This window comes from Ovis canadensis, chromosome 2 (assembly GCF_042477335.2).
Source record: "Ovis canadensis isolate MfBH-ARS-UI-01 breed Bighorn chromosome 2, ARS-UI_OviCan_v2, whole genome shotgun sequence".
In the NCBI taxonomy this organism is placed as follows: domain Eukaryota; kingdom Metazoa; phylum Chordata; class Mammalia; order Artiodactyla; family Bovidae; genus Ovis; species Ovis canadensis.
Window position 1 is genome coordinate 9,720,926 of NC_091246.1, and position 23,586 is coordinate 9,744,511.

General features: G+C 48.8%; 1 protein-coding gene across 3 annotated transcripts; it reads left to right on the top strand.

Moving 5' to 3' along the window:
* The first annotated feature begins 3,772 nt into the window (after window positions 1-3,772).
* AMBP (alpha-1-microglobulin/bikunin precursor) lies at window positions 3,773-21,708 on the top strand. 3 transcript variants are annotated; one of them, XM_069575352.1, is made up of 11 exons: window positions 3,773-3,920; window positions 9,176-9,684; window positions 11,172-11,314; window positions 12,899-12,975; window positions 13,899-14,015; window positions 14,461-14,562; window positions 15,290-15,336; window positions 18,892-18,973; window positions 20,061-20,228; window positions 20,537-20,710; window positions 21,568-21,708. In XM_069575352.1, the coding sequence occupies exons 2-11, from the start codon at window positions 9,568-9,570 to the stop codon at window positions 21,597-21,599; spliced, it is 1,059 nt and encodes a 352-aa protein (XP_069431453.1). In that variant the 5' UTR covers window positions 3,773-3,920; window positions 9,176-9,567; the 3' UTR covers window positions 21,600-21,708. The 3 variants fall into 3 exon arrangements, with proteins under 3 accessions (XP_069431453.1, XP_069431451.1, XP_069431454.1); XM_069575350.1 differs by lacking the exon at window positions 3,773-3,920 and adding an exon at window positions 6,927-7,113 and having other exon boundaries at window positions 8,018-9,684; XM_069575353.1 differs by lacking the exon at window positions 3,773-3,920 and adding an exon at window positions 8,277-8,502.
* The last annotated feature ends 1,878 nt before the right edge of the window (window positions 21,709-23,586 follow it).

Below are 23,586 nucleotides of genomic sequence, written 5' to 3' on the forward strand. Positions count from 1 at the left end.
CGTGGGTTGCCATTTCCTTCTTGAGAGGATCCTCCCAACCAGGGACAACCTACGTCTTCTGCATTGCAGGCAGATTCTTCACCACTGAGCCAAAGTCCTTATTTGAAGGCCAGGCCTGGCCTACTAGGCATGAGGATGCTGGCCTGACCTTAAGCCACTGCTCTATTCTCAGAGAGCTTCCAGTCCAAGTGGGGAAAAAGGACAATCAAAGTGACAATTGCTATGCAATGAAAGAAATAATAATGATTAGCATATTTCTCTGGTGCCAAGCATCATTCTCAGCACTGGCCATATATCCATGTTGCATTTCTCACAACAACTCTGTGAAGTAGGTACTATTATTATCTTCATCTTACCGTGAGGAAACCAAGACAAGAAGAGGCTCAGAAATTTTCCCAAGGTCACACAGCTAGTAGGTGGCAGAAGTGGGATTTGGGCTAGGGTGTTCTGGCTCTTGAATAGGTGAGCTCAACAACCATGCCAAGTGCTACCCAGTAGGACCACAAAGGAAGGGATAATAGACAAGGGCTTTTTATCCAGCCAGGAACCACTAAGAAGAAAGAGCAGCCTCCTTGGAGAAGTTAAGTTCCATTGAATCTCAACAGCCCAACAAATTCAGACTCTACAGAGGTCTTTAATAAGGTGGAGGAATGGACTTCCCAAGTTCTTTTAACCCACTGAAGAAACCTCATCACCTCCAGAGATACAGTAATTGTTCACAGGCTACCCACAGAAGGAGGATTCTGCGCAGCCTAGCCAGAATCAAGAGAATTAGAAATGGACCCTGAAAATCCAGCCTTTTGTGTGGGAGGTCTCTTGGCTACAGAACTTGGCAAACCCTCTCCCTCTCTCAGCTTGTCTGCCCAATGTATGGTTATGGGAGCCTGGAAAAGGTAACTAACCTCTCTGAATCTAAGTCCTCCTCTGAAAACAGGGATAAGATTGGTTTATGCTATGAGAAATTAATGTGCTCATAGGGGATGATATGAAGATTAAAAATGTGAATCCATGTAAACTGTTTAGGACAGAACCTGGCAAGTGGTCAGTGCTAAATACATGCTGGCTGTTATTACTATTTTCATTACTAATGGATGCTTTCAGCACAAATATTCTACCAGTCCTATTTTCCAGGAGAGGAATTGCATTAATATCTGGACTCTGGTTATACAGACTCATGAAGTTGACACCCAGCTCTGATGGTTCCTTCCTACAAGGTGAGCCTTCTAATATGGGTTCTTCCAGGGAGAGATTAGCCATTCAGGATTCTGTCACCCAATGGAAAACCAGGGAAGAGTTCCCACTCTCCTTCCAGGGAGGCTGATCGCTAGAGATGCATTTGTCTTCATTCAAGAAAGGCCAGTGGGACTTTCCAAGGAGTCTGGCTTGTCTCGTGATTTCAGAAAAGAGCTATTTTCATCCCTCCAAGGATACTGGGTGACGTCACCTCGGTCAGCCAGGAGTCGGGCAGGCCTGCTGAGGTCCTGCTTTATTTAATGCAGGGCAGATAAGACCAGCCTGCAAAGAGCAGGAAAACTCCTGTGTCCTCTTCCTGAATGCACACCAGGCCTTCGGGAGTTTATTCCTCTGGGAGCCCTTTCTTCTGGGGTACAAAGCAAGCCACGCCCTGGGCCACAAGCTCTGTTCTTGGGGTAGCTGGGTCTCCAGGACAACCAACTCCAAAGTGTCACACTTTCTGGGCTGCTTCTGCAAGCTGAGCCACCTGCTCCCACAATCACGGGGCTGAATTGACAACATCTAAGGGGGTCCTCTGGCTTCCTGGGTGGCCCAGTGGTAAAGAATCCGCTGCATCGAACCACGAGGTTTGATCCCTGGGTAGAAATGATCCCCTATAGGAGGGCACAGCAGCCCAGTATTCTTGCCTGGAGAATACCATGGTCAGAGGAGCCTGGTGGATTACAGTCCATGGGGTCGCAAAGAGTCAGACATGACGGAGGCAACTAAGTGTGCACACAAGCAGGGGAATCCTCTGGCTTCCCAGGTGGCCCAATGGTAAAGAATCTCCCTGCCAGTGTAGGAAATGCAAGAGATGCAGTTTCAATCCCTGGGTCAGGAAGATCCTCTGGAAAAGGAAATGGCAACTGACTCCAGTATTCTTGCCTGGAAAATTCCATTGACAGAGGAGCCTGGTGGGCTGCTGTCCATAGGGTCGCAAAGAGTCGGGCATGATTGAGCACACACGCAAGAGGGTCCTCCACCCAGGGTTACCGTTTATTACTTGCTAAGCTCTCTCCAAGGAGCAAGAAAGTGACATGTTTCTCATCATTTAATTCTTATACGCCCTTATTAGTTCTTATGAACCCCATTTAACAGAGGAAAAGACAGGTTGAGAAAGTTGACATCGGTTAAGACCAAACAGGCAGGAAGGGGTCACAGCCATGACTGGAACCCAGGACAGTCTGGGTGCAAAGTTCAGCTGCTCGGTCATCACTCTGCTGGACAAAGGCTTGAGGATCCTGCCAGCCATGATGCACAGAATAACTCAAAATCAGCGGTTCAAGGGGCCTTTGCTTTTACAATTGTGTCTGGGAATACCCCAGTCACTCATTCATGGGTCGTGATTCAAGGATTTGGCCATGGTGATTTCAATCTCCCAGTCTCCCTCTGCTGTCTTCTAGTTGGGTGGTCTTTTCTAGGGTCTGACCTACATTCTGCTCACAGTTCTAAGTCGGTTGGTTAGTAGGTGGTCTCTGAGCTGCTGTTAAGTGGCCAGCACAGTGCTGGTCTCTGAGGAAGAAAAGAAGGGCCAAGTCTTGCTGTGGCAGAAAGCAAGCATGCTCTTGGCCGGGGAAGGGAGAACAAGGCTCATTCACGCTGAGAGGAGTACAGGAGGGAGACAGCCACCCCTCTGCTCCAGGTGTCTGAAAGAACACAGCCACAGGCCCACTGTGTATCAGGGGACAAGGATCTGGGAAGTCAGCAGCGTGACTCGGCGGTCAGGGAGATACATCTGGGTTTGGATCACTACTCACTGTCTGGGTGACCCTTGACACCAAGTCATCTGATCTCTTGGCCTCGATTTTCCTATCTGCAAAATGGGGCTACACATCATAGTGAAATGATGGAACCTTAAGCAGAGGATTCAATATGACGTGCTTGCTGAGTCCTCAGCACTGGACCTGGCACACATTATGAACCTAAGTGCTTATTCAGGTGGTTGCAGCCCTTGTGCTCAATAGCAGTAACACCCAGTCCTAGCTCACCAGGAGAACTGAATTCACTGGGCAGGGAACTAGTTTTAAAGAGGGCTCACCTAAGCATCCAGGTCTGTGGCCGGGGTGGGGATAGGCAAGGCAGAGCTGAGTGTTTTACACTCATCAGAGGGGTGTAAGCAGGCTTGGGGCAAGGGAAGCTGGATTCCAGCCCTGGTTCTACCACTTCTGCTGGCCTTGACTCTTGGCTTCTGCCTCCAGGTCCCTAAGGAGGAACCTGTGAACAAATTCCTTCTTTCTGGCGTTCTCTGCTGCCCTCTAGTGGACATGGGGTGCTCACACCTTTTTGCGTGTGATTTCTGCTACCTACGGAGAATCCCAGGGACGGGGGAGCCTGGTGGGCTGCCGTCTGTGGGGTCGCACATAGTTGGACACGACTGAAGCGACTTAGCAGCAGCAGCAGCAGCATGGGGCCTTTACCTTAGCACACTGTGCGAAGTGCCTGTGATGACATTTGTCCCTCCCATGTGTACACTGGGAGCACTTTCACAAAGTCCCCTCACCCAGTGCTTATTTCACCTGTCACATGAGATTATACCTTCATCAGGAATCCAGAGGAGGAGGGTGAGGTCAAGGAGAGAAAGACTGCCCACAGTCACCCAGCAAGTCACAAGGACTGGAACTCCAGCCGGTGGGTGGCCTGGCTCTTTGTGACCGGAATGGGGAACAAAACCTAGACAGAGCTGGCCGGTGAGAATAACTCCTCCTCCATCACTGGAGGAGTCCTGTGTGCTACCGCCTCCAGTTTCCCCTGGAGGGAAAGGTTGTGGCTCTGAGTCTGAGGGAACTGGGCAGCGTCAGGCCCTGGGATGAGGCCCACGGCTGGATACCTCGCCATGGGGAGTCGAGGCCTCCCTGCCACCCGCTTCCTCCATTAGCGGAGGAAGGTCCCAACCTTGGCCATCTCCACCTAATAATGTCTTTGATGTCCCTGCCGGTCTGTTCACCAGATCCCATTGCTCCGGCCCCTTCCTTCTTCCTGGAAAACCTCCCAGTGAGTTGCTTTCCTGAGCTTCCTACTTGCATTGCCTCCTCACCCATCTCTCCCGATTATGAATCCAGAAGCACTTCTGAAAATGCCCCAGGGCTCCCCAGATACTCCAGACAACCAGCAATCCCCTTGAGCTGGCGTCGCAGTCCTCCCTGCTGGTCCTCTCCACCTCCCCGGCTCGCTCCACGTCTCTCTTTGTCTCCCAAGCTCCAGACCTGTGGTTTGGCTTGTTTGTTTTTGCATCCCATATACATTTCTCTCTCCACCGTCCTCCTCTAAGCCTTTACGGTTGCTGTTTCCTCTGTCTGGAATACCCTCTCCTCCTCCCACCCCACCCCCACCCTATGCCTGCCTTTTTGGCTGGCTGATTTCTACTCATCATGCCAGGTTCGCTCTTGGGGGCGGAGCTCTGGGGAGTGTGTCCTCTTTTCCATCCTATCCTCAGCACCAAGCCTGGAGAGCATGTTTGGTAAATGAATGAGTGGACGGATGAATAAAGGATGGGGGAAAGCCTGGGCTCTGGAGCCAGGCCCATATGACCTCCAGCTGCATCACCCCCAAGCTGGGGAACTTTGAACAAGTTCTTTTCCTTCTCCGAGGCCCAGAGGGTTCATCTGAAACAGGCCTCCGTTCCCTCCTGCCCTGGCTCTGAGGCTCGGAGGTCTCTTGCGTGGTCAGGCCCTTGCCCTCCCCTGGAAAGGGTTCTGGGACCTGGCCAATTTCAGTGGACCCTTGGACCCTGGATCCATTAGGAGGACAGGGGCCCCAGAGCCTCTCTCCTTCCACCCCGAGGGCCAGAGGGGGAAGAGGGTCAGCACTCCTGTTTACTGCTAGCCCTGCGTCCTTGTGGTTCCGGATTAATTTTTAAAAAGCAGCTCAAAGTCCAGGTGGGCTTTGTCAGAGTTTGCTCTCACTGTTTACTCTGGTTAATAATCTCAGGAGAGCAAACATGTCTGGAGGTGGGAGAAGAGATCAACATCCTGGGCCCATCCTCCCTGCCTCTCCCCTCCCCCAGGAGGGGCTGTGCGGAGGGTTGAATAATTTTGCCCCCAAAGAGGCTGGGATTCTTCTACACCCGTGTGGGTCTCAGGCTTCCCTTGGGGCCAGGGGGCTTGACGGTCCTGACAATGCAGACCCTCTGTGAAGGTCAGATGAGCCACTGTGGTGCCCTGCAGGCAACCTTCACAGGATGGCTCTGCTCCTGTTCAGGATTCGTTGCGATTTTTTTCATTCTTGTATCAGGCTTGCTTTCTTCAAAGGCAGACATCCTGACACCATCGCACAGGCGAGGCAGTGGGCTTTCACACACATTGCTCACTTGACCTCTTGTCAGATCAGGGATTCCTGTCTTCCATTTACAGGTGAGAAAAGTGTGCTTCGCAGAGGGAAGGTCATCCCCAAAGTTGTATCGAACAAGTCAAGGCTTCTGGCTCTTAGAGCCCCTTTGAGTTCAGACTGCCTCCTCACTATCACCACGAAAAAAACCATAAAAGCTTGAGAAACTCTGAACAAGAGGGAAGACAATTGTCACTGTTTCCATTCTTTCCTCCATCTATTTGCCATGAAGTGACAGGACCGGATACCATGATCCTAGTTTTTTGAATGTTGTGTTTTAAGCTAGCTTTTCCACTCTCCTCTTTCACCCTCATCAAGAGGCTCTTTAGTTCCTCTTCACTTTCTGCCATTAGGGTGGTGTCAGCTGCATATCTGAGATTATTGATATTTCTCCCTGCAAACAGATGGGGGAAACAACGGAAACAGTGACAAACTTAATTTTCTTGGGCTCCAAAGTCACTGCAGGTGGTGACTGCAGCCATGAAATTAAAAGACACTTGCTCCCTGGAAGAAAAACTATGACCAACCTAGACAGGGTATTTAAAAAGCAGAGGCATCACTTTGCCAACAAAGGTCCATATAGTCAAAGCTATGATTTTTCTAGTAGTCATGTATGGATGTGAGAGTTGGACCATAAAGAAGGCTGAGTGCCCAAGAATTGATGCTTTCAAACTGTGGTGTTGGAGAAGACTCTTGGGAGTTCTTTGGATGGTAAGGAGGTCAAACCAGTCAATCCTAAAGGAAATCAACTCTGAATATTCATTGAAAGGACTGATGCTGAAGCTGAAGATCCAGCACCTTGGCCCCTGATGCGAAGAGCTGACTCATTGGAAAAGACCCTGATGCTGGGAAAGATTAAGGGCAGGAGGAGAAGGGGACGACAGAGGTTGAGATGGTTGGATGGCATCATCCACTCAGGGGATATGAGTTTGAGCAAACCCTGAGAGACAGTGAAGGACAGAGAAGCCTGGCATGCTGTAGTCCACGAGGCTGACGAGTCGGACACAACTTAGTGACTAAACAACAAATATGTATAGTACATATATTTTAGAAAATTTATGAATTTTTGCCTATCTAAAAAAGCTTATGACATTTTGATTCCTCTTGTTTGACTTAGTATGAATAGAATGCTGGATTTCTAATTTATATTCAGTCAAAACTTTAATATAGTTCTGTGTATTTTGGCATCTAGTATTACTGCTTAAAGTCTAGAAAATTTATTATCTTAGTGATTTAAAAAAATTTGAATGAGGCTTGAAACGTTGAGTTCAGTTCTGAGAATATGAAGAAATACTATGTCATAAAAAAAAAAAAATCGGGAGATTAACAAGTGATACTGAGGAGCCTAGAGGGCTGCAGTCCATGTGGTCACAAAGAGTCGGACACAGCTGAACAACTAACACTCTACTTTTCACAGTATTATTAACTAAAGTACAGATTTTGTTCAAATCCCACAGATTTTATGTTAGTGTTCATCATTTGTTTTCATACCTTTTTCAAGATTCCGCGTTGCATTTAATTGCATGGAGCAGCTTCAGCTGCATGCAACACATTCTGGTAAATTCTCTTTTCATTTTTATTCTGTTGCAAATATTTTCTAATCTTCCTTGTGGTCATTGCTTTGATACACCCATCATTTAAAAGTGGACATCTAATGTCCAAATGCATGGGATTTTGTTTAAAATATCTTTAATATTAATTTCTCATTTAAATACTTTCTTCTCTGCAATCACCGTCTGTGTTTTTTTCAGTCTAACTTTACTGAGGCTTTCAACGGCTAAGTTGAAGGTCTCTCTTGGTAAATGCCACATTGCACTTGAAAATATGTGGGTCATTTTCAAGTATCTTTTGATACTAAGTTCTAATATAATTCCACAGTGATAAGCGAACAAACTCTGTATGATTTCAATATCTTTAGACTGTGAACTTTTTGCAGCTTGTTTTCCATCCCTGGCTGTGTTTTAGTGCTTCCTGGCTTACAGTCTACAGGCACTTGAATAGAAACTGGTTCCTACTATTATGTGAAAATTGTATAAATCTTAGTTATGTTGAACTGGTTTCCAATGCTTTTCATGCTTTCACGCTTTTCAGGCTAATAGTGCTTTCCATGCTTTTCATATCCTCCTACTTCTCTGCACGTTCATTCTGTTAATTTTTGAGAGTTTGATATTGAAACTCCAATTAAAAATCTTAATTTATCTACTTAAAAAATAATTTTCTGTATTTTCCAAGTTTTGTGTAAATGTGTTATCATACTTTCATAATTTAAAAAAATTTTTAAAGTAGAGAGGACCTGCAGTATCACTAGCACGAGTTTGATCTTTTGAGACAAACATCTACTTTTTAAAAATTCCCATTAAATATTTCAGTGGAATGAACACTGTCTAGTTTCCTAAGGCTGCCATTAATAGACCGCCACAGAGTGGGTAGTGTAATAAAACAGAAACGTTTCCTCTCCCAGTTCTGGAGGTTGCAAGTTCTACAGCAAGTTGTCAGAAGGGCCGAATCCTTCCTGAAGGTTCAAGGGGAAAAGCCTTCCTTGTTCTTCCCAGCTCATGTCGGCAGCCCCTGGCGTTCCTTGGCTTGCAGCCGCCTCGTTCCAGTCTCAGCTTCTGTCTTCCTGTGGCCATCTTCCCTGTGTGTCTCTGAGTCCAAGTCTCCCTCCTCTTTGTCTTATGAAGACATCAGTCCTTGGACTGAGGTTTCATCCTCCTCCGGTAGGACCTCATCTGAACTAATTACATACGGACCTGAGGTCCCAGGTGCACTTGAGTTTGTGGGGAGGGGACTTTATTCAACCCTCAGGAAACACAATCAGTTCCCGCCATGTGCCAGCTATCATCCTAGTGCTTTGCAAGCATGACCTTCTTCAATCCTTGTGACAATATTCTGAACCAGGAACTGCTACTATCCCATTTTCAGATGAAGACATGGATGTGGTAAAAGGTAAAGTCGCTCACCCAATGCTGCCCTCTGCCCCAGTGAGCAGCACAGAGAGCAACCTGGCTCCCAAGTTCATGCTCTCAGCCACCACCAAAGGCTGCCTGTCTATAAAGGGGAAAAACAGCACTTGCTTGTTGGGGCTGTTGTGGGGATGAGCCATTTCAGGGCAGGTGAAAAGTACTTATGCCTAGCTGGTACATACCAGAGGCTCAGTGCATCGAAGCTGTGGACATCAGCAGCAGCATTATTATTATTTTGACTACTAATATTATTTGCTACGGCTGTGGGAAGCCATGGGTCAGAGAAGGAGCTCTGGGGACAGGATATCTGAGCTCTAGTCTTATCTTTGCCATGGTGGTGGTGTTAAGTCGCTCAGTCAGGTCCAACTGTTTGCAACTCCACGGACTGTAGCCTGCCAGGCTCCTCTGTGCATGGAATTCTGCAGGCAAGAATACTGAAGTGGGTAGCCGTTCTCTTCTCCAGGGCATCTTCCCAAACCCAGGGATTGAACCCGGGACTCCCACCTTGCAGGCAGATTCTTTACAATATGAGCCACAGGGAAGCAAGCTTTGCCATAGAACAGCTTATAGTCTTTGCTAAGTCACTTACTCTCCCCAGGCCCTAGAATTTTGTGTATGGTAAACAGGCCAGTTGGGCTTGTTCTCCTGGCTTACAGGTGGAATGACTCAGCAGGAAGGGCTTGGGCTGCTGGTCTCTCCCATCCTGCCTGACACAAGTGAGGAGCTTCTGGGGAAGCCCTTGTGATGCCTGAACCCAGCATCCAGCTGCACCCAGGCCAGGTTGCATTTGACCAGCGGCTCCTCTGAAACAGCTACCCTGGCCCCTGGGGACTGTGACCCCGGCCAGGGTACTAAAAGGGATCGATCGGCCCTGGCCTTGGGGCTCTGATTGGTCCTGGCCTAGCAGGGCAAACAGCAAGGTCACCTACAGCCGCAGGCCCCTTCCCCAGCCCCAGTCCGTAGCTGCCTCGAGCAGGGAGCTGGTGCCTCTTCCATCCCCAGACCAGCCAAGCCTGTGAGTGACACCCCAGACAGAGGAACCGGAGCCATGCGGAGTCTCAGCGGCCTGCTGCTGTTACTGACTGCCTGCCTGGCGGTGAATGCCAGCCCCTTGCCCACACTGCCTGATGACATTCAAGTGCAGGAGAACTTCGACCTGTCTAGGGTAAGGCTGGCGTCTCTGGCAGTGATGGCGGGGTGTCTGAGCCGCTGGGCCTTGCTGGCGGGAAGGGGCAAGTCCTGTGTGCCTTGGGGTCTCAGTCTCTGCATCTGGAACTCCAGGGGTGGGTCCCTCAGGGCTCTTCCTGCTGCTCAGACTGTCAGGACTTCACTGAAGCTGCACCTCTGCGCTCACCCTTCTGTGGGACGCTGGGCTGCCATTCTGAGTCAAAGATCTTAAAGTCTGAACCTGCACTTTTGGGCTCCAAGGGAAATCGTGCTCCAATTAGAACCCACCCAGAGGAGGCTTCTTGGAGAAGGCAATGGCACCCCACTCCAGTACTCTTGCCTGGAAAATCCCAGGGACGGAGGAGCCTGGTGGGCTGCAGTCCATGGGGTCGCCAAGAGTTGGACACGACTGAGGGACTTCACTTTCACTTTTATGCATTGGAGAAAGAAATGGCAACCCACTCCAGTGTTCTTGCCTGGAGAATCCCAGGGACGGTGGAGCCTGGTGGGCTGTTGTCTATGGGATCACACAGAGTCGGACACGACAGAAGCGACTTAGCAGCAGCAGCAGAGAAGGCTGGGTGCCAACCAAGTCCTGCTGCCCCTGCAGCGCCTCCCCCCGGCAGTGCCCAGCTTTGTGTGACTCTTCTGCCCACCCTCTAACCTGCATCCCTTCATCCTTTAACCTCTCCCGCAACATCTCTGTTAGCCCATCCTGGGCCCTCTGCCCTACCTGTAGGATCATGGGGAGAAGAGGAGCAGGACAGAAATCAGGCCGGTGGGACTAAGTGGCTATGGCAGGGTGCTGTGCAGGGGAAGCTGCTGTCCAACCCCAGCTCTGCCCAAATCACTGGGTGACCTTGAGCAAAGCCTGTCCCTCCACCGCCACCCCAGGTTCCTTCTGACCTTTGTAGCCGCAGTATGGATTTTGTTTACGTTTAGGGATGAGGAAGGGTCGTGGGGAACGGGGCATGAGGAACAGGTCTCTGGTGGTCCAGGATGGCGAAGGGTCTGCAGACACCTAAGGGCTCTTTCTAGAAGCGGCAGGCTCGTCCTGGGTCAGGCTCAGCTTAGGGAAAGGAGTTACTTTCTAACACAGAGGTATGGGCTGTGTGCAAGGTGGTGAGCATCCCTGGAGGAGTAAGAGACAGGACTCCTGCTCTTGGGGGGCAGTGGCTGATGGTGACCTTGGGGCATGGGGATTTGGACCCTGTCCAGTGAGCAGCCCAGAGCCTGCATCTCAGCAGAGTCAGGCCCCCTGCCAGCGGGCGGGGTGGGGTCTACCGGCCATCTCCCTCCTAAGCCAGCCATGATGCCTGGAGCGCCATCATCAGGGCTTCACCTCCCTGGAGGCCTCGTAGCCTCCAGTTACCTGTGAGACATGATCACTTAGGAGGAGACGTCACTGAGAAGGGGGAGGGGGACAGATGCTCCCCCCCAGTCTTGTCCAGGTCCAGATCCCGAGGGCTTTTGGCTGCCTCCTAGATCTACGGGAAGTGGTTCAATGTGGCCGTGGGCTCCACCTGCCCATGGCTGAAGAGGTTCAAGGACAAGATGACCATGAGCACAGTGGTGTTGAAAGCGGGGCCGACGAGCAAGGAGATCAGCGTCACCAACACTCACAGGCGGTGAGTGGGGACGGGGTTGGGGGACTGGGACCCACCCCCATCCCCACCCCCACCCTGGCTTCAGCCTCCACCCTGTCCTGGAAAGTGGCAGGTCTCTACTTTCAGCCAGGACTCACTCCTGAGGGCCAGACTTCTCTGCTTCCCACCGCCGGGGCAGCCCGTTCTAACTGTCCCATCTACACCTCAAGGGCAATGCCCCCAACACTCTGCCTGTTTCCCCATCTACTCTTGCCCCTTGGGCTTCCGCTAGCTCAGCAAAGGTGTTTCTACACAACCTGGAAAGCTGGGTGCCGGCGCATGTCTTAGACTCTTCTTTCCTCTGCCACGACCGTTCAGTCCACCATCCAGCCTCGCCCCCGCTCTGCCTTATTCCCTCCAGTCTGTTTCCTTCTTTCCTCTTCTCCTCTACTGCCCTGGACCAAGTCACCTTCACCTTTCTTCCCTACTGTTATCTACAGCAGCCTCTCTACATGTCTCCCCACCTCTAACCTCCAACTTTCCATCCAATCCATTCATCACCTCGCAACCAGAAAGGCCTTTCAAAAACTCCAGAGTTCCTTCCCTATTGCCCTTGAGATAAAGTTCAACTCCTTCAACATAACTTTCCAGCCCTCCGTGACTCCCAAGCGCTCACTGTTCCCTTCCCCACACACCTACATACTCTCTGACCCACCTAGCTGGATCTTCTTTCAGTTTCTGGAACCCTTCATCCTCTGGGACTTTGCAGATATTTCTCCTACCTAGAAAACCTCTCCCCACTTCCTGCGCTAATTCCTATGGATCCTTCAGGACTCAGGTTCTTTGTTGCTTCCTCCAGGAAGGCCTCCCTGACTCCCTCCACCTATCCAGGTTCAGGTTACATGCCTTCTTTTGTGCTCTCTGAGTACCTCACGCTTCCCCCCACGTGGCAGTAACCACACCGACTCCATCTGCCTCTGGCCTGCCCACCCCCCTCATTGGATTTTACAGTCCAATGCTCCATGACGGGACAGGGTCTCCCCTGCCTTTCTGTGTATCCCCAGCCTGTCGCACAGTGCTTGGCACGTAGATGATGCTCGTTAAATATCAATAAGATAAATGATCATCATTATAACAATAATGGGCTTCCCTGGTAACTCAGCTGGTGAAGATAGTAGCTAATGCGTGCATAGTACTTACTCTCTGCATAAAATATCTCATTTGACGCTCTCAACCACCATATGAGGTAGAAACTAGCATTATCCCCATTTCTCAGATGGGGAAAATGGGGCAAGAGAGACAGAAAGTAATAAATGCATTAATGTGTTAATGAATCGCTCTGATTTCCTGGTGTATACGTATATTGTGCTGATTTTTGGTGCTGGGTTTAACCAAGAGGATAGCATCAGTTAGCTCCTTTTTCCCCCTCAGTCCCTTTGCTCTCTTCTGTGAAACAGATGTCTCTCAGGACTGGTGTGAGAATTAAACCAGATATTTGGAAATACTACTTTTCAAATTACAAAAAAAAAACAAACCCTGTATTTGGAAGGACCCTGTAGGAGAGCGGGGTGTCAGGACAATGGTCTCTACCAGATATTATCTTCCTTGTGGTTTGTTCATTTCCAGGAAAGGTGTCTGTGAATCGATCTCTGGTATTTATGAGAAAACAAGCACCGATGGCAAGTTTCTGTTTCACAAAGCCAGTAAGTTGAGTCAAAGGGGACTCCCACAGTTCTCTCCTTCGCTAAAAAAAAATGCCTGATGTCTTAAGCTCGCTTCCTCTCTGCCCCTACAGCCATTCCTCCCATTTTTCTGCAATGTCATCTACCCTCCCTCCAAATTTCCCCCTCCTTCTTCTCTCTCTCCCTCTTTTCTCTTTCTGTCTCTCTAGCTCCTACCCCCATGACCCTTGCCCCACCCATGTACACGCTCATCAAGTGCTGGTTTTAAGCGATGAGCTGAAAACATTACTGAATTCAAGTGATGGTTCTGAATGCTGAGGATAACATCAAGATTTCATCACTCTTCCTGTTAGGCATCTGCAATCAACTGATAAAAACTTGCTAAGCATCTACCATGTACAGAGTATATGGTGCTAAGGGATAGACAGATGTGGACATGAATTTATCAGTAATCCAGCAAATGTTTATTGAATTTGCTCTATGCATCAAATAATCGTGTCAGAGCGTTAATGTTTGGATAGATGAATGGTTGGATAAATAAATGAGTGAGAGAATCAAAAAATGGTAAGTGCATGTATGTGTGATGGTAGATTAGTTGAGTAATCAATCAGTCATTAAATACATAAACTGATGGGTTAACAGATGGAGGAAAGCAAGAAGGAAAGAGGGAGGGAAGGAAGGAAGGAAAATGGATGTATTTATGGGCTGATATACAGAGAGGACGCACAGATGAAATGATGGTGGATGAATAAATGACGAATCTATGGAGGAGATGGATGCAGAGAGAGAGAGTGAAGATGGACGAATAGATAAATGAACATATGCAAAGGATGGGTGGACAGAAGGATGGATGGATAGATGATACGTGGGTGAATAGGTGAAGGATCTCAGGACAGAAGCCTTCTGACCGCTGATCTCTTTGTCTTCCTTCATCTTCCATGCAGAATGGAATATCACCATGGAGTCCTATGTGGTCCACACCAACTACGACGAGTATGCCATTTTTCTGACCAAGAAATTGAGCCGTCGCCATGGACCCACCATTACTGCCAAGCTCTATGGTAAAGGCCTGCAGCTGGGGGTGGGAGGAGACCTGTCATTGGGGAAATGAAGTGGGGAAGTGCAGGGAGTTTTGCTTTTTCCTTCCAACAAAACTCCAGTTACAGGAAAAGTGAAAACTCCTGTAGGAGGTAGAGCTCAGTCTCCCATTTGAGGCTGAAGCCTCTTCTTTTGAGCTCAAAATTTCCAGAGAATTCTAGCATCTCTGGGCCCTTAAAGAACTGCTCTTGTGCTGGGTGGAGAGCTGGGAGACCCAGAATGGAGAGCCTGGGAAGGCTCCTCCTGCTCTTCTGGAGCTGAGCTTTCCGTAAGGGTGCTGAAGAGACCCAACTGAGTCAATGGGTCTCAAATGTTCCCGAAATGAAGATTCCCGGGCAAAATAATGCCAGGCCCTGGCGGCCCTGGCCCCTGCTGTTCTAGGCATCTCCTCTTGCCTCCCACTTGCAGGGCGTGAGCCGCAGCTTCGGGAAAGCCTGCTGGAGGAATTCAGGGAGGTGGCCCTGGGTGTGGGCATCCCCGAAGACGCCATCTTCACAATGCCCGACAGAGGTAACGGCACCCCACCCCCTCACATTTCTGTCCCCTCGCCATCCTCTGTGGCCCCCGGAGAACATCCCCCCAGCCCCTGGGTCTCTCCCACCACCCCTTGAGGTAAGCTGGGCTATAGTTCCCCTCCTCTCTTTATAGGAAGGCACTCTGGGTCCCTGGACTTGCTCCAGGTCACTCGGCGTGTGCCTGGCAGAGCTGAGACTAGAGCCAATTCAGCACCCACTCTGCTGCCACCTGCCAGGTGCGGTGACAGCAGGATCCAGGGCCACCTCTTGGAAGGCAATTGAGGGTGGGGGTTAGAGCACCGAGCTTCAGACTGAGCCGGGTGGCTTCTGGCGGCTTTCAGAGCCTCATTTCCTCATCTGTAAAATGGGGATAATAATGTCCCCCCTTAGAAGCTGCTGTGAGGGGTCAATGAGATAAAGGCATTAAATACAGTAGCACCATACGTGGTGCCTAGTAAGTGCTGGATAGATGTCAGCCTTGGAATGCTGGTGGTGGGGAAGGGGTGGAGACGATAGAGGTGTGGCAGCGGTGTAGCCACCAGCCCATCACTTTTCCAGCAATGCCCTTCAGCAAGCCATGCGGGTGGAGCCGTCCCTGCAGGGGGCTGATGCACAGGACAGGTCCCAGCGAGGGGGCCCGCCCGCCACATGGCCATCAGTTCTGAGGAAGATGCAAAGCCTGTCTGGGTCTTACTCCCTCTCTCTCCTGTCCTCTGACTCAGGTGAATGTGTCCCTGGAGAGCAGGATCCAGTGCCCACTCCACTCTCGGTGAGCACCTCTGTTCCCCCAGCCCAGCCCAGCCCAGCCCAGCCCCACCCTGCCCGCTTAGGCTCCCCTGCCCTGCCGGTGGGTGGGGTTGCTGAGAGAAGGCAGTGATGGGCAAGTCAGACCCACCTGGGCTCAGTCCCAGTTCTGCATGGGGCTAGTTGCTGCCCCATGTGATGTTCCTTTCCTCATCTGTGGCATGTATTAATTACCTTTACCTTGCAGGTGCTGGAATCCAGTGACGTTAGAAAAGTGCCTAAAAGCAGTAAACAGACTCAATAATGAGATAAAGATACTCAACACTCAATAGATGAAAATAAAATCAGTTGAGCTCTGAAAAACAGCAAACTCGAGAGCAAGCAGTTTCTCAAGCCAATGCCTCTCCTTTGCTGACTTGATTTGGGGGGCTTCCTTCTGTTTAATTTTCCTGCCTTTTGCCATACTGATTAAGTCTTCATTCTTTCTCTGATTATTTGGAAATTATATATACTAATTTAGTCTACTGTTGTGTCTATATATATGTGTGTGTGTGTGTAAAAGTACATATATTTATTTTAGAAACATATTTTTGAAATTTTTTCATTTTAATCTTTATTTTTTTAATTATGAAAGTATATAACATATATACAAGGGACTTGGAAAACACAGAACAAGGTTACATATGTTCCACTATATATTACAATTATTTTTTTAATAGATAAATTAAGGTTTGTAGTTGGAGTTTCAATATCAAACTCTCAAAAATTAATAGAATGAATATACAGGGAAGTGGAAGGAGATAGTAGTCCTGAAAACCACTGAAAACCAATTCAACATAATTAAGATTTATATAGTTTTCACACAACAGCAGAATACAAATTCTATTCCAGTTCCCATAGACTATAAACTAGGAGACACTGGAACATATCCAGGGACATAAGATGAAGTGCAAAAATTTCATGGTCTGAAGATACTGAAATCATACAGAGTCTGTTCTCTTCACTGTGGAATTATGTTAGAAATCAATATTGAAAGACACTTGAAAATAATCCACATATTTTCAAGTGCAATGTGACATTTACCAAGAGAAATCTTTGACTTAGCCATCGAAAGCCTCAATAAAGTTAGACTAAAAAAATAACACAGAGGGTGACTGCAGAGAAGAAAGCATTTAAATGAGAAAATAGTATCAAAATGAGAGATTAATATTAAAGATACTTTAAATAAAATCCCATGTATTTGGAAATTAGATGTTCACTTTTAAATGATGGGTGTACCTAAGAAGCCATAACAAAGAAGATTAGAAAATATTTGTAATAGAATAAAAATGAAAAGAGAATTTGTTGCATGCAAACTGAAGAAAATTTTTAAAACTGAAAGAAAGCAAAAAAGGACAATACTGTCCTATTTCCACATAGAATTCGCACTGTTAACATATTTCTTTGCTTCCCTACTTTTTAAAATTAATTAACTTATTTTAATTGGAAGCTAATTACTATATAATATTGTAGTGGTTTTTGCCATACACTGACATGAATCAGCCATGGCCATCCTGAACCCCCCTCCCACCTCCCTCCCCATCCCCTCCCTCAGCGTCATCCCAGTGCATCAGCCCTGAGCGCCCTGCCTCATGCATCGAACCTGGACTGCCGATCTGTTTCACATAAGATAATATACATGTTTCAATGCTATTCTCTCAAATCATCCCACCCTCTCCCTCTCCCACAGAGTCCAAAAGACTGTTCTATACATCTGTGTCTCTTTTGCTGTCTCACATATAGGGTCATCATTACCATCTTTCTAAATTCTATATATATGTGTTAGTATACTGTATTGGTGTTTTTCTTTCTGACTTACTTCACTCTGTATAATAGGCTCCAGTTTCATCCACCTCATTAGAACTGATACAAATGCACTTTTTTTAATGGCTGAGTAATACTCCATTGTGTATATGTACCACAGCTTTCTTATCCATTCATCTGCGGATGGACATCTAGGTTGCTTCCATGTCCTGGCTATTATAAACAGTGCTGCGATGAACATTGGGGTACACGTGTCTCATTCAATTCTGGTTTCCTCGGTGTGTATGCCCAGCAGTGGGATTGCTGGGTCATATGGCAGTTCTATTTCGTTTTTTAAGGACTCTCCGCACTGTTTTCCATAGTGGCTATACTGCTTTTTTGTTTTTTAAGAAAAATTACCATTGCTACTATAAAGCTAACATAGTCTCATCACAAAGAATTAAAACAATGCAGTATAAAAAGTATAAAAAACAAGTTTTGAAAAATTGCACCACCTAGAAACTCTGAGCATACACATTATTCCAGGAATCTTGACCTGTATAAACCTGGAGAGGGGCAGATGGAAGGAAAGTTGGATAGACAGATGCACAGATTTAGATATGCTGTTATTAAATGGAATTGCATTCCGGACGCTACTCCTGAATTTGAAAAGGCATTCACTGTTGTTTTACTTGAATTAAAAAAAAAAAATCTGAAGTTTGAAGGTTTAAAAAAAATCTTCAAATAAATATTTATCCTTGCCAAGAGGTTTATTTCTTAAAGAATGCTCTAAGTCAAGGTTGGGCTTCCCTTATGGCTCAGCTAGTAAAGAATCTGCCTGCAATGTGGGAGACCTGGGTTCGATCCCTGGGTTGGGAAGATCCCCTGGAGAAGGGAAAGGCTACCCACTCCAGTATTCTGGCCTGGAGAATTCCATGGACTGTGTAGTCCATGGGGTCACGAAGAGTCGGACACGACTGAGCGACTTTAAATGTGAGTGAACGCTTTCAGAGGGTGTCTACTGTCTCTGGGACTTGGCAGACAGACGTCTCTGCTCTCAAAACTGTGTTCCATCTCCTCTTCCCTTTTTCTGTTACTCTGTCCAGACTGGTACCATTCCCGTTCTGTTCTGTCTCTGCAATGCCCAGACATTTAGCACTCATTCTCTATTTGAATGGATTCTACATTCTCTCCTAGTGAATACAATAGAGCTTCACCATTCCCGAGTTATTATTTCTATTAATCTCTTACTGCCATTTCTTCACAAACTGCTGTGTTCAAGGAAGTTTTAAGTATTTGAATCCTGGAATTCTTCCCTGTTTGAGAATATCTTCCCGTTTCCTTCAACCTTGAAAGATTTCTGAAGTGGGTCTGGATAGTTTCTGTTCTGCTTCTTTTTATCTGTCTCCTGCCTCGTCTGTTTTAGCCAGTTGTTTTTGTTGTTTGGTTTTGAAGTTGTGTCCAACTTTTTCGACCCCATGGACTGTAGCTTGTCAGGCTCCTCTGTCCATGGGATTCTCCAGGCAAGAATAGTAGAGTGGGTTGCCATGCCCTCCTCCAAGGGATCTTCTCAACCTAGAGATTGAACCCTTGTCTCTTGAATTGGCAGGCGGATTCCTTACCACTAGTGCCACCTGGGAAGCCCGATGCTTTGGGGAAAACAGGCCATTCATCAGCCTAGTAGCTGTGTTTCTGTCTACACCTTGATCTTCAGAGCAAATGGCTTTTACATTCCTGGGGTCCAGGGGAACAGCTGAGGCTAGGTCCCTGAAATAGCTCCTTCTGTTTTTTCCCCCAGAGGGCTCGGCGGGCTGTGCTGACCCAGGAAGAGGAAGGCTCTGGGGCTGGACAACCAGTAACTAATTTCAGCAAGAAAGAAGGTGAGGATCACTCCCTGTTTTTTTTTAAACCCCCTTCTGCCACACTCGAGAGAGGAAGGGCCCACAGCTGGTTCACTCCAGCTGCCCTCATCACCATGAAGTCTTTCTTATTCTTCTACTAGAATGAAGCAAAAGCCTAGAAAAGGCAAATCCCATCCTCTGCTCTGTGCCAGACATTGTTGAAAGAGTGGATCATAAGGCATGGTCCTTGAGCTTAGAAATATTCAGCTCCATGATGAGAAGCAAGTTCTTGGCCTGTCTGTTTCACTTAGTGGCTTCCTGGCCTTGGTTTTCTCAATTGTACAATGGGATAACAGCCTGCTGAACTGACCTCAAGGGCTCTTGTGGGAACACATGGGAAAATATGTGAGAATACTCTGTGTAGTTGATAGACTGATCACTCTTCAACTCTTTCAGCAAACATTGAACCTGACCTTGCTTCACCCTCCCCAGACCCTCTGCTGAGCACTGGGATCATGGAGACAAACACATCTTCTGGTCTAGTAGAGGAGGCAATCAAGGAAGAAAATAAGAGACTTGAAAGAGGAGAGTGAGCTAAAGAGTTGAGGGAGCTCAGAAAAGGGAGGGGAGAAGTGATCAGGGAAGACTTCTTGGATGAAGCAGAATTCACGTTGTGTCCATTTATGGTTTATGGAGGAAGGCATTCTAGCATTCTATGCGCAGGAATGCTGAGAGCAAAGGCACAGGGTTGGGACATCAGGCAGAGAGGTCAGGCTGCCAGCATGCATGCTGGTGAATGTAGCCTCAACCACTATCTTTACAGAGCTGCTGGGCAGACAAGACAAAAGTGGGATGCTTGGTCTCTGGGCCATTGGTAATGTCTCATATTATGGCACGGGTTTTTGGAGTCCAACAAATATGACTTGGAATCTTAGCTGTAGGCAACCCTGAGGAAATCTCTTTGCCTCTCAGGGAGTCAATTTCCCTACCTTTAAAACGGGCTGAGAATGATTCCTCTTAATGCAGAGATGAAAACTAAATGAGGTGATTCCCCTTTGAAGTGTCCAGCCTGGTGACAGGCACACAGTCAGCCCTCAGCAAGCGCTGCTGTTCTGCCCCTCCACAGATTCCTGCCAGCTGGGCTACTCACAGGGTCCTTGCCTGGGGATGTTCAAGAGGTATTTCTATAATGGTACATCCATGGCCTGTGAGACCTTCTACTACGGCGGCTGCATGGGGAATGGCAACAACTTCCCCTCGGAGAAGGAGTGTCTGCAGACCTGCCGGACCGTGGGTGAGTGCCACCCCACTCCTGCGTCCCCTGCACTGCCCTCTCCTGTCCTCCCAACAGACCACCTGCCCACTGAACAGGTAGCTAACAGAGGATGCTCAGGCGGTGGGATTCCAGGGCCAGTTTCCTGGAGGCACAGGAATTAAGCACTTGGGTGTGGGGAACCCCCGGCACGTAGGTCTTCCAGGGGCCCGATTCCTCAATCTGTAGGAAAGGTCTAGGCGTTCCAGGTGAGTAGGGTCCCTGCCGGGTGTCTCAGGTCAGTGATCACGAGGTTTTCTAATGCTCTGCGCCTCCCTCCCACTCCGCAGAGGCCTGTAACCTCCCCATAGTGCATGGGCCATGCCGAGCCGGCATCGAGCTCTGGGCCTTTGATGCTGTCAAGGGGAAGTGCGTCCGCTTCATCTATGGGGGCTGCAACGGCAATGGCAACCAATTTTACTCGGAGAAGGAGTGTAAGGAGTACTGCGGCATTCCTGGTGAAGGTAGGAGGCCCCACGACGCCGGGCGGGGCTGAGGGGCCACCAGAGTCTGGGTCGGGGAGCCCTGGTAGGCAGTAGGGATCTGAAGAGCTGAGTTCTGGACTCTGTACTGGTGACCAGCACACCCACTCTCTCAGTTTCCCACCTGTAAAAGGGGCCAAGCCCAAGGCCTTTCCCCAGCTGGGATGAGGCGCCTGGGGAGGTGCTGGCCTGAGCAGAGGTGGGGTGGGTTGAGTGGGGCAGAAGCGGGCTCCAATCCTGGCATTCATTGCCACATTCGGGCTGGCCACATCGTTACTCAAACGATTCAGATACTTCCAGTCACTGCTCCCTGAAGGCTCAGACCTCTGGATCTTCTCAGTCCACCTCTGTCCCTGTTACACTGCTTGCGTGCTCATTCATGTCTGCCTCTTTGTGACCCCGTGGACTGTACCAATTTAAGTCTCAGTTTTCTCTTTTGTAAAGTGGGACAAAGGACCCACTTCCTAGGCGGCACAGCGCCTCGCTTGGTTCATACCCGTCTAGCAGCAGCCAGTACTAGTAACGGTGGCAATGCTGCGAGGATAACAAGAATAGCATTCCGAGAAGCCACAGCTACTAAGATTTCTGTGCCTTATCTCCCCACCGGAAAAACGGTGCCTAAAGTAAATCAGGAGGCAAAAAACCAGGGCATCCTGTGTAATGCATCTTGGAGTTACCAAGTCACCCCGCAAGCAGAAGTTTCTGGCCTCAGGCTCAGGCTCGAACTCAGTCCCAGCTGCCTTCCCTCCTCCATGAGGCATCCCCATGCCCTGACTGCCCCCAACCACAGGCCCTTGGGTGACCCCACACCTACTCCCTGAGCCTCTCTGTGTCCACAGCGGACGAGGAGTTGCTGCGCTTCTCCAACTGACCGGCCCGCAGGCCAGAAGTCCACAAGGCAGCAGGAAGAGGGAGGGTCAGAGTCTGCCCCAGAGCCCTGCTGCAGGTTCCAATAAAAACCGAATTGTAGACTCCTGAAATTCCATGTCCTGACTGTTCATCACGAAGTATAATGAGATTGGGGGGAAGGGAGACCAGCTGGGGAGGGGGCATGAACTTTCCCCAGAAATGAAAAATGTGTGTGTGGGAAATGTAATAGAGCCATCTTCAGGACATGAAATTGGCTATGCAAATTACGAAACATAAATCACAGTTCTGTATAAAATGGGATTATTTTGTTTTGTTTTAATAAAGCCAGGAGAGAAAAGAGGTAGCAACTCTGGATACTTGTTTCCCGGAGAGGTTTGGCAGAGATCATCAGTGGCCAAGGGTCAGAAGAAATTACCATGCCTAGTGTGTGCCCAGGGGGGTCAGGTAAATGCCCACAAGTGCCTGGAAGAATTCCCCTGCCCTTGGCCACACAGAACCCCTAGCCACCCACCCCTGCAGCCTTTTTTTGTTCACAGCCATATCGCCAGCTGTAGCTGCCGGGGCTGGAAAGCCTCAGGCTGTTCCTCCTCAAAGGCCCTGGAGATCCCATCTCCTGCCATCCTCACTCTGGCCCTTGGCCCCGGAAGGAGAATATTCATTGCCCTTTTTATTGTGTCCAGGGCAACCATCTGGCCCTGGACCACAGCTGCAAGTCCTGGGTCTAGCCCAGCTTCTCCTTCTCCTCCCTGGAGGAAGAGAGCAGGTAGGCTGTCCAGCATGGCTTGGGCACCAACTTGGCCCAAGCACAGGACTCCAGGAGCCTCCAGATCACACAGACCACATCTACAAACATCAGATTCATAAACACCTCTTGCTAGCTCCATCTGCTCAGAGCCTTGAGGACTGCTGCTGGTGAGAGAGCAAAAAACCCCAGCTTCGTGTGTACTGAAATGGAACTCTGACCCTGGCAGCAGAAACCTAGGCAGAGACGGCACCTCTTCTCCGTGGGGTAAACAGCATGCTAAGGGCCAGCAGCTCGCTTGGTCCAGAGTCCCTTTCACGCCATTAGCCCACTGGATTAAGAGACCCTCAGGAAGGGAGAAGGGTGGGCATCGCACATCTCCGGTGGAGGGGACAAACCCAGAGGCAAGGATTCTGGGTGGAGACAGCTCTGCAGCCCTCTTGATCAGATCACATAAGAGATTCCTCCCTCTTATCTTCCCCAAAGCACTTAGCTTGGGGCTTCTCGGTTCCAACAGAGAGGACTGTTCTGAGGGACAGCATCTGCGGGCATAGCTGGGACTCTCTCTTGACAGAAGTGGCTGGAGTTGGGGATGGGGACACAGGGAGAAGCGACAGGCTCTCCAGGCTGCAACTCACCAATGTCCTCATGCCCTGCGTCTAGCTATACCTGCCCCTCCATGCACGTGCCATACACTGGGGCCACCATCCACATCAGTCTGAAGGTACCACTCTGAAGAGGGATGTTTTGAAGTGACCCAAAGGACAAATATTTAGATCACACCCTCATGGCAGAAAGTGAAGAGGAACTAAAAAGCCTCTTGATGAAAGTGAAAGAGGAGAGTGAAAAAGGTTGGCTTAAAGGTCAACATTCAGAAAACGAAGATCATGGCATCTGGTCCCATCACTTCATGGGAAATAGATGGGGAAACAGTGGAAACAGCGTCAGACTTTATTTTGGGGGGCTCCAAAATCACTGCAGATGGTGACTGCAGCCATGAAATTAAAAGACGCTTACTCCTTGGAAGGAAAGTTATGACCAACCTAGATAGCATATTAAAAAGCAGAGATATTACTTTGCCAACAAAGGTCTGTCTAGTCAAGGCTATGGTTTTTCCAGTGGTCATGTATGGTCTAGATCTGATAGATAGAGTGCCTGATGAACTATGGAATGAGGTTCGTGACATCGTACAGGAGACAGGGATCAAGACAATCCCCATGGAAAAGAAATGCAAAAAGGCAAAATG

Coding starts and splice junctions, on each gene's coding strand:
- AMBP (XM_069575352.1), top strand. CDS start 9,568: ATGCGGAGTCTCAGCGGCCTGCTGCTGTTACTGACTGCCTGCCTGGCG. Junction 12,976..13,898: donor GTTTCTGTTTCACAAAGCCA/GTAAGTTGAGTC, acceptor TCTTCCATGCAG/AATGGAATATCACCATGGAG. Junction 20,711..21,567: donor CTGCGGCATTCCTGGTGAAG/GTAGGAGGCCCC, acceptor CTGTGTCCACAG/CGGACGAGGAGTTGCTGCGC.